Source organism: Poromitra crassiceps (genome assembly GCF_964638095.1).
Source record: "Poromitra crassiceps genome assembly, chromosome: 5".
Classification (NCBI taxonomy): Eukaryota; Metazoa; Chordata; class Actinopteri; order Beryciformes; family Melamphaidae; genus Poromitra; species Poromitra crassiceps.
In genome coordinates, this window is record NC_139642.1 from 39,441,233 (window position 1) to 39,450,892 (window position 9,660).

The 9,660-nt window shown below is 42.6% G+C and overlaps 2 protein-coding genes across 3 annotated transcripts; one reads left to right on the forward strand and one right to left on the reverse strand.

The window, feature by feature from the left end:
• Positions 1 to 336: 336 nt before the first annotated feature.
• Positions 337 to 2,558, forward strand: trmt9b (tRNA methyltransferase 9B; the record flags this gene model as incomplete). The annotated part of the gene is made up of 3 exons (XM_083637793.1): positions 337 to 493; positions 1,025 to 1,198; positions 1,609 to 2,558. The coding sequence occupies 3 exons, from the start codon at positions 337 to 339 to the stop codon at positions 2,556 to 2,558; spliced, it is 1,281 nt and encodes a 426-aa protein (XP_083493919.1).
• A 1,356-nt stretch (positions 2,559 to 3,914) lies between these two features.
• Positions 3,915 to 8,376, reverse strand: hdac12 (histone deacetylase 12). Of its 2 annotated transcripts, XM_083637634.1 has the most exons (8): positions 8,146 to 8,376; positions 7,863 to 8,006; positions 7,337 to 7,496; positions 7,042 to 7,238; positions 5,783 to 5,933; positions 5,124 to 5,240; positions 4,899 to 5,041; positions 3,915 to 4,146 (listed from the first exon to the last, which is right to left on the reverse strand). In XM_083637634.1, exons 1-8 carry the CDS (start codon positions 8,248 to 8,250, stop codon positions 4,123 to 4,125), a joined length of 1,041 nt encoding a protein of 346 aa, XP_083493760.1. In that variant the 5' UTR covers positions 8,251 to 8,376; the 3' UTR covers positions 3,915 to 4,122. The 2 variants fall into 2 exon arrangements, with proteins under 2 accessions (XP_083493760.1, XP_083493759.1); XM_083637633.1 differs by having other exon boundaries at positions 3,915 to 5,041.
• Positions 8,377 to 9,660: the final 1,284 nt, after the last annotated feature.

Below are 9,660 nucleotides of genomic sequence, written 5' to 3' on the forward strand. Positions count from 1 at the left end.
TCGCCTCTGCCTATTTGGGGAGAGTTGTAGACTAGCACATGCTTCCTCAGATACATGTGCCAGCCACTTCTTTTCACCTGACAGCCAGGAATTTCACCGGCAGGACGTAGCAGATGGGAGGATCACGCTACCCCCCCCCCCCCCCCAGTTCCCCTCCCCCCGAACAGGCACCCCAATTGACCAGAAGAGGCGCTAGTGCAGCTTCAGTTCCCATCCACAGACACGGCCAATTGTGTCCATATGTACATCTGACCAAGCCGGAAGGAATTATATTTTGTGTGTTGTGTTTGTCTGCAGGCATGATGCTGTGAGGCTGCTGCTGCAGCCTGGGTGACCATGATGGAGGAGGCTGCCAACCAGCTGGAGAGGGACCATGTGCACAGTGTCTATGACAAGATTGCTCCATATTTCAATGACAGCCGCTACAAAGCCTGGCCTAAGGTACGCCAGTTCCTCCTGGACCTGCAGCCGGGGAGCATCGTCGCTGACGTGGGTAGGTGTCATGCCTACAAATGTTCTTCCTGCAGATCTACCCATGCCCATCTTGACAACTGACGCATGATTAGCACAGTGTGTACTCAGTTAATGTTAATGTACAACTGTTTGTTGTTGAAATTGATCTGTTTAGGGCTGGGCGATAGAACATGTTAAATAATCCCATTGATGGTCATCTCATTGAACTGAATGCTAATGATAGGTGTGACGTCAAACAAAACTGAAATTTTCAAATAATATTCCTACCATACCTCATTTTGTCACGGTTGTTAAAGAAAATAATTAGCTTGTTATCATACATTTCGGCAGCAGAAGTTTGTCATAATATCCCCAAATTAGCATATCATCACAATATGATTCAACTGAAAGACAATAAACGATAATATTGAATAATCACCAGCCCTAGGTTATTAAAGTTTACTGGAGGTGCATTGGAATACCAATAAGTCATTCTGAAGCTCTCTATCTAAAGAGATTTAAAATCTAACGAAAGTATTTCCTCATGTTTGTTTTAAAATGTTCACTGTAGGCTGTGGTAATGGCAAATATCTTCACATCAATGAGGAGGTGTTCAAGCTGGGGTGTGACGTTTGTCGCCCCCTGGTGGACTTTGCCTGGAGCCAGGGACATGAGGTCCAGATGTGCGATGGGCTATATTTGCCTTACAGAGACGGTTGCTTCGACGCGGTGCTCTCTATTGCAGGTAATTGACACACAGTGGGGGAGGAAGAACTCATTTGTTCCTGTATCAGTCACTTTCGCTAACTCCATGTGCGTTGCTGTCATTTGCTTCAAATGAAATTAACTTATAATAATAATGAACATACATTTACAATATGCATGTGTTGCCCAGCCAATAGTGGTTAGAGAGTGTGGATATAATCCATGCCTCTTCTTCAAACTAATTATGAGCACAAAGATGCCAGCTAACGCCCACACTATTACCGGTAATTGACATTTACATCAAGTGCATAATGTTCACATAATGTGTTTTGGTGACTCAGACATGTCATCTGAATGTTGACTGTGACACAATATCACAGTAAAATAAATGCCTTTCCACTGTCATACTTTTGTTTTTTTCTGACCTCCACCCCCCTACCCTTCTCGTAGTCATCCATCATTTGTCGACCAAAGAGCGGCGTATTCGAGCAATAAAGGAGATGGCACGCACTCTGCGGGTGGGAGGACGCATCATGATCTATGTGTGGGCCATGGAACAGAAGCGTCGTAAATTTGAGAAGCAGGACATCTTCGTCCCCTGGAACCCCAACCCCCAGTCGCCCTCCAGCTCCAGCAGGGAGCACGGCAAACCCAGGAGGAGGGGCGAGGCACAGAGCGCGAGCGAGGCCATAGACAACGCCGACAAGCACAGGAAGGTTAGAAGCACATCCTCCATGGCGGACGAAGAAGACATGACATGCACCGCGCAGCAGCAGATAACCCAGAGACTGTGGTTCTTCTCCAGGTCCCTCGATTCGGTGTTCGACTTCGGCAGCTTGGCCGTCTCCCGCTCGACCTCCAGAGACCTGAGCGCTTTAGCCTCACCCACGGGAGAGGACGGGGGAAACAAGAGCGTCCAGCGAGGGAGAGGGCGAGGCCTCATCAAGCAGGTCTCCAGCTTCTTTTACCCTGCCTCTGTGATCAGCTCGGAGGAGGACGTCTTTGCCTCGGTCACAGACCTGCACAAAGGACAGAAAGACACTGGAGGCAACAGCACAGAAAAGCAGGGCATCTCCGTAGCTTTAGTCCAGGAGTGTGGCTCTCTGGCCCTGCCCGATCTAGTCCCGTACCAGAAGGAACACCTCCAGCAGTCTGGTGACAAGGAGAATGACGCAGGCTCGCAGGGGAAAGAGCCAGTGCAGCAGGGAAGCACACAGAGTCCTCAGGAGAGCGAGGGGCAGGTGGCAGGCTCCTGCCTCAGGTACTATCATGTCTTTAGGGAGGGAGAACTAGCTGAGCTGATAGAGAATCATGTTGAGGAGCTTCATGTCACACACACCTACTTTGACCATGCCAATTGGTGTGTGGTGGCAGAGAAAATTCAGGTATGGAAAATATGATTTTAACATTTTAATTTGCGTTGCCCTTGCCTCAAGTTTTAGCATTGAATGACACATTCAATATTTTTTTAAATGGCCATAACTGTACAGTACACAGCCATTGTATATATTCCACATTTTAGGGCATGCAACAGTAAACTACGCTACTGCACTGTTGCTCCACCTAAAGGTTTGGAAAAAAAATTGCTTATCTTTTCAGCAGTCAGTAGGCACAAGGAATGGTCCTACAACCAGCTGTGTGAGACATAAGTTTCTCATATTAATCATTATTGTAGAAAGAGTGGCTATAGTGTCTACAGCAGCAATAGTGGGGGATAAATGGATGAAGTGTGTTGTACGATGGCTACGACTGTATACTGTACCACAATCTTTAATGTGTTGATCCTATTTCAATACAAAGAAAACTAACAAGCAGTATATCGCGATACCCATTGTGTTCCCCTTAGGTGTCAAGATCTTGTCTTGATTGTCAAATCATAGGGAATTTCAGTGCTGCTAATGATGATTTTAACTTTTTTTTAATAGCATTTCTGTAAGAGAATCATTGTGAATTTTACTGTTTTCCTCTTTGGACAAGACTTTAAACATTAGCCAAAGAAGAGTTGATGAGATTATCCTCTTCCACCTGCTCTTAAATGTTTTAAAACATTGATCACGGTGGGAAATTCTTATCTCATACCGTTTGTCTGCCTTCTTTAGTTTTAGAATTGCACAAATTGTTGCCCGACACCGGACACGAGGAGCCGACCTTGCAGCAAGTGTCCGTTATGTACCTCTTGGTAGGACTTTCTATAAACCACCTGTGTGTAATCCATCATCCCAATGTTGAGGGGCAAAGAGCACATAGCTGTGCAGGATAGCATTAGCATATCTTCTGAAACATTTGTCCATTTTGTTCTTAAACTTTATCCTACCCAGGTGTTTCTAAGAAAGTGTTGCCAATGTGTCTGCTTGACATCGATATTTGTAATTGCCGTGTTGTCTTGTGTTACAGTACCTGGCTGAACTACATCAATAGTATGTTTCAGCAACTCAACTGCCTCATATACTGTGAATAAACATTGCACTGTACCGCAAGTATGTCACTGCTTGCTACTTGATGTCAGTGAATGACATAAAATAGGTAAAACTTGAAACGTACCGTCTATCTGTACTCAGTGTGCCAAGGAAGGTGCATACCCGTATCAGTACAGCATGTCTGGACCAACTGTTTGTTCTTAAGTGAAAGTGGTACTTTGTCGTTTTATGTGACCAAGTTCGTTGTATTTGTTTTATTCCTTATTAAAAACATTTGTTCATGAGTCTTGTTGTGTTACATTTATTGTACCTACATCAATGTAAGAATTCAAAGTCAGCATTTAGTGACAGACAGAAGTTATGTGGTTCATTATCTGGATATTTTAATACTAGTCAGTTATTACTTTATAAATACTGATACAGTATCTATAATGAGGTAATCAACAAGTTCCACCTCTGCTTGATGCATTCTTCAGAACACATGCCACCAAATTTTACAGTGACCAACAACTTTTCGAACTACAATAGATCATTCTCAGGAGATGGTCTACATTCCACATTCTCTCCATACCTGCAACACGTAGAACAGAACATCATTACCATTTTCTAATATTTATATACTACTTGAGTGTATATATATATATAAATAAATAAATTACACTACCAGTCAAAGGTTTGGACACACATTTTTCTTTAGTTTTTACATTTTAGAATAATAGTTAAGACATCAAAAGTATGAAATGGCACAAATGGAATTGTGCCGTGTTAAAGTAGCCACCCTCTCTGCCATGATGGAAAGGCAAATTCATGCATAGGCAGGCATCAACTTTACTATTTATATTTGGCTAAGAAACAAAATTCCAAGCATTTAAGCCTAGGGGCATGTTCGCACCATATGCCGAAGCAACGCTCAACCTACGCTGAACCCACAAGTTTCATTTCGGCGTCCTTGTTAACAGGTGAAGCCGTTCAAGCGATCGTTCAGGATTCAGTCCTATTTTCCAAGCGTGAAGCTGCCAGGCATGAAGTCAATGGAAGTTGTGGGCGGGTTCAAGGCGCTGAGGAAAAGAGAGTGCTTCTTGTGTGACCGGTTAAGCGTGAGCTCAACTTCAGCATGAGTTCAACTTCAGCTCTGCTTCTGTTAAGCGCCAGGTGTGAACAAAGGCTAAGCCTTTAGATTGAAATAGTGTAAAAAAAACAACAACAGTGCATTCAATTAGGTGTGTCCAAACCTTTGACTGATCGTGTGTTTATATAGAATTACATTTGTAACTTAATTGTGCATTGAAAGAGACATCCAACAACAAGCAGTATTTCCTGTACCTGTGTTGCTGCTCTGTGGACGATGGAGTGTCTGAGCGCCAGTCTGTCGATGTCTCTGGAGTAGCCTCCTCCAATAACAGCAGCTACAGGAACGCCTCTGCTCACTACAGTCTTCATCACATACAGATCTCTCCGATACAGCCCTAGCAGACACTTAAAGTGACTCAAAAATGTCTATGAAGGCATAATAAGTAGAGCCATCTGAGGTTAAATCTTATCCCTCACCTTGGTCAGTCAGACGGAGCCTCCCCAATTCATCTTCCCAGTGAGGGTCGACACCAGCATCATACAGAACCAGATCTGGGCGAAAGGTGTCCAGTAGGGAGGGAAGATGGGCCTCAACTGTTGAAAGATTTAGTTCATATAAGTTTGTTCATGGAAACAACCTCAATATTAGGGATGTCAAAATATGAAATTTCACAGTATGGTACGATACAGTATCTACCAAAATATCACGGTTACAGTTACGGTATTACCCCCCCCCCCACACACACACACACACACACACACACACACACACACACACACACACACACATACACACTTTTAATTAAATGTACTATGGCCCATCGGAGAAAAAAAACAAGTATTTTGCTTTGAGAGAAAAATTTTGCTTTATTGAAATGAAACTGAAACTAATATGAGAAAGTTTACACAAGGAATCTCCATTATGAACTTATTTGTAGTGCAGTGCAACACCGTGCATATTGCACAACATATCGTGGGCAATTACAGGGAAAGCTTATGGTACCATGTTTGCTTGATATCGCAGTATCACGGTTATTGTTACATCCCTACTCAATATTAAAAAGACTTGGAAATGAACATTAAATACATGTAATGTTGTTATGCCTTGGGCTTCCTGGCTGGAAATGGAAACTTGCCTGTTGAAAGATACTCCTTGTCCTCCATCCCATCCTCCACACTGACATCTAGGTCGCTCTGCTGTTTACGGAGTGGGAAGTTTTTCCCACAATGCACAGAGAACGTGAACACACACGGCTCCTCCTTAAAAATGAAAGCAGTGCCGTCCCCCTGTTGGATCCACAAGACTACAGTTTCACTAAAGACAGCAGGGGTGGGGTGACTGTCCCTTTAAGGATTCAACCAATGTGGGTTTTTGAAGACCGATGCAGATGTTTTTGTATTGAAGCTGGCAATAGCTGATATTTTGTTTAAATTTGATCATGTAGGCCCCAAAAAATTGCAAGTATTTGCCACTTCCAAATAATCAATCAATCAATTAATCAATCAAACTTTGGACACGCAAACGGTCCATAGCACACAGACAGTAGAAAACAATACATAAAACAAGAATAAAAATAGGCAATAGCCACGTCACATCGTGATTACATAAAGGCTAGAACGCCAATGGTTCCATAAAGTGGAAAAGAGCCTGACTGAGCTTAGTACAGGTTCGTCAGCAATGAAATCACACTGTTCGTAGAGTCAGAGAGCCTACACATACAACTGTACATGAGATTACGCAGAACAGCAGAACAGGTCGGCACACCAACACTGACAAGCATTTGGCTTGCACTGCACCATCGTGGCATCTTGAGCAGCAGCCTCATTCCATCATTGTATGCTACAGATAATCTCTGCATACTGCTCTTTCTGCAGCGCCGCCACAAGTGGGCAGTATAAATAAAATATAACTCCCCATTCAAGCCTATACTAATGAAATTCTCTTAAGGTTAGCACGATGACCCACTGTACTTATTCAATGATAATTTTCTGGCAAACTTTTCTGGAAATTTTTTGGAATTAAATTAAAAACTTAAATGTGAAGAAAATGCAATTTCATTAGAGGTTTTACAGATTTCGTTTTAAGTAGCTATGGCCAGGGAGAAAGGAGGTGAATGCCAGGCACTATTCGATATCCAATATCATCATCATTCATCATTATCATCATCATCATCATATGAAATTGAGGAAGTGGGCTCTGTCTGTTTGCGATCTTGGTCCAACATTGTGAGATCTGTGATTATTTTGCTCAGTAATGATGTCACTGATGATGGGCAAGCCTAGGAATCGAGCGCACCTAGCGCATGCGATTTCTAGTTTAACAAAAGCCCAATATCGACCTGATAAGTCTACCCTACTTTCCTTAACAAAAGTAGCAAGGGCAAGTTAACTGTACCTGATGCACATCTAGATCCACAATCAGCACCTTCTTCCTGGGTGAAGAGTTGACCATCATGTATTTGGCTGCAACTGCCAGATCATTGAGTAGACAAAACCCTGAACCAAAGCTCGGAAAAGCGTGATGGGTTCCTCCTGCAGTGCTGCAGGCGAGACCCCTTTGCAGTGCTATTTCTGCAGCCAGGACAGTCCCACCTGGAAACGAGAGGGGAATGGGTTGTGGTTAGTTTTTGTGGTGTGACCTGTCAGGTCATCCTGTTAGAAGTCACCCGGACCCTGGATGTTCTTCTCACCTGTTTCATATCGGCATCGTCTCACAATGCCTTCGCTCCAGGCAAAGCCCGTCCTCCTTTGCTCTTGCTCATTTATTTTCCCATTGATGAAGTTGTTCAAGTATTCCTCAGTGTGCACACACCTTAGTAAATCTTCAGAGGCCATTTCTGGCACCCACACCTACTGTAAGAAAGGAAATTCACACTCAAAGAAAATGCGCAGGTGACTGAGAGAATAGAATACCACCACCACCACCACCACTACTCCTACTACTATATATACTAATAATAATAATGTAATGCATTTGAATAATAACATAATACTAAAATGTATTTATAAAGTGCTTCTTGAAAGAGTTAGAAACTTGTGAAGAAATGATAAAACAGGGAGTGATGATTAAGAGGGCAAGTAAGAGTAAAATAAAATAGACATTCATAAAAGTAGCAAATAGAAAAGCCAAATGACACACACAAAATTAGTACTAATAGAAAGCAGTGGTTAAAAACAGATTCAGTACCAAGTACCAATTATCAATGAATCACTAACCTGTTTATCTGTAATGACTTGGTCCTTGATTAAAAAATGTAGCACCCGGGGAAACTTCCCCATAGGAAATCGGTGGTTGGGTGGCAGCTCACACACATACTTGCTATGATGAACTATTGGAAGTCCACTGTCTTCATGTCTGATCTGTGAATACAATAGTAAGTATAATAAGTAGTATGCAAATGTTGGCTAGGCATAGTAGTAGTAGGCTACTTCTGCAGCATGAAACTTAAATGTTACAGTAAACTTAATATTTCACGAAATCGATTATTTGAACACGTACTTGTTCAGCATGGAAACATCTGCAGAAAATGGAAGCTGCACCAACCAGCTGCCCCAAATTCATCCGAGGTCCTTTAGAAAGTAGCTGCTGCTTTAAGTAAGTCATTTCTCTAAACTGACAGACATCCAAGCCGACACGGCAGACTTTAGGAGTACACTCAGCATGCGACCTGCATTGTACAATATAAATAAACTAAAAGTAGTTGTTGCACCTGTGTGTAGCTTATTATTAGGTCTACGTGAGTAGACATTGGCCAAGTTGTCCCGTTTGTTTACGGATACGGATGCATGGCTGTGCCACTGCCCATCGCCTCCTCTCTAGCAGCACTCTACTGCCATCATCTGTCATGGAGGGGGAATAACACAGCATCGCTTCATGGTTGGCAACAACTTGAAGGTTCGTCCGCCAGACCGCCACCACCCACTCACTGATTTGAGTGTGTTGGGGATGATTACAACATCTCTAATGGTATAAATCTTAGGCAGCTTACCATTTGATCTCATTCTGTTTACATTAGCCAGCCTACATTCAGAAATATCCCCCTTCTCCGTTACCTGATTGAGTGGGGGATGGGCGACTCTGAGCCTGCTCTGAGTGAGTGTGAGACATCGCAGCCGGGGAGGAACTCTTCTCCAACTACTACACCATTGTGCACTAATTTGTTTTAGGTCAACTGCTGGAAAACACTACTACTATTATATTATTTGGTTTCATATAGGCTACTGTATGTATTGTGCAATTTCTGAGTATAATGTTCTTGTACAGTAGCCCTACATTTTGAAGTTCTAGCCATGTTTTCAAGAGTTACATTATGTTGGCACGAGGTTGGCAAAGGTTGGCTCGATAAGCTGTATAAATGGTTGGTCATACATGGTTGGGCCGAGGCCAAGGGTGGCACGAGTTTGGCAAAAGTTGACTCTGATGTTGTATAAATGCTTGGGCATACACGGTCGGGCCAACAGTGGCACTAGGGCGGACACATAAATCCAATTAATTATTATAAAGTATCACATTAGCCTACAGCAGATATGTAAAATAATGTATTTTCTAGATTAGGGGACAATTTGCTTTGCAAAAGGACATATAGCCTATATACATATATAGCCTATATAGGCTATATAGGCTATAAGCTATCTTGACTTGCAAATATCCAATAGCTTATGCTATGGATTTTTTATTTGTTTGTCTTTCATCATAAGATAAGGAATTCAGATCAAAAGTATCTACAACATGCCAATTGGTTATGAGCAGTTGTGTCAATTGTGCTAAAACCTTGAGAAAACGAATATTTACAATTACCAATGAAAAAATAAAAGTTAGTATGTCATTATTACCTTAGCCCTTGGGGCGGCCTTAGCTCAAAGGGTAGAGCGGGTCTAGCCTGGGTAAACCCATCCCCCACGTGACCTGCTCTCAGACCTGTTCTCAGTCACTATGCTAGTGACTGGGAACTTATGGAGAGATATATGTGTCTTTATTCTGTGACTGAAAGTTTACATCCTGTAACCCAAGACT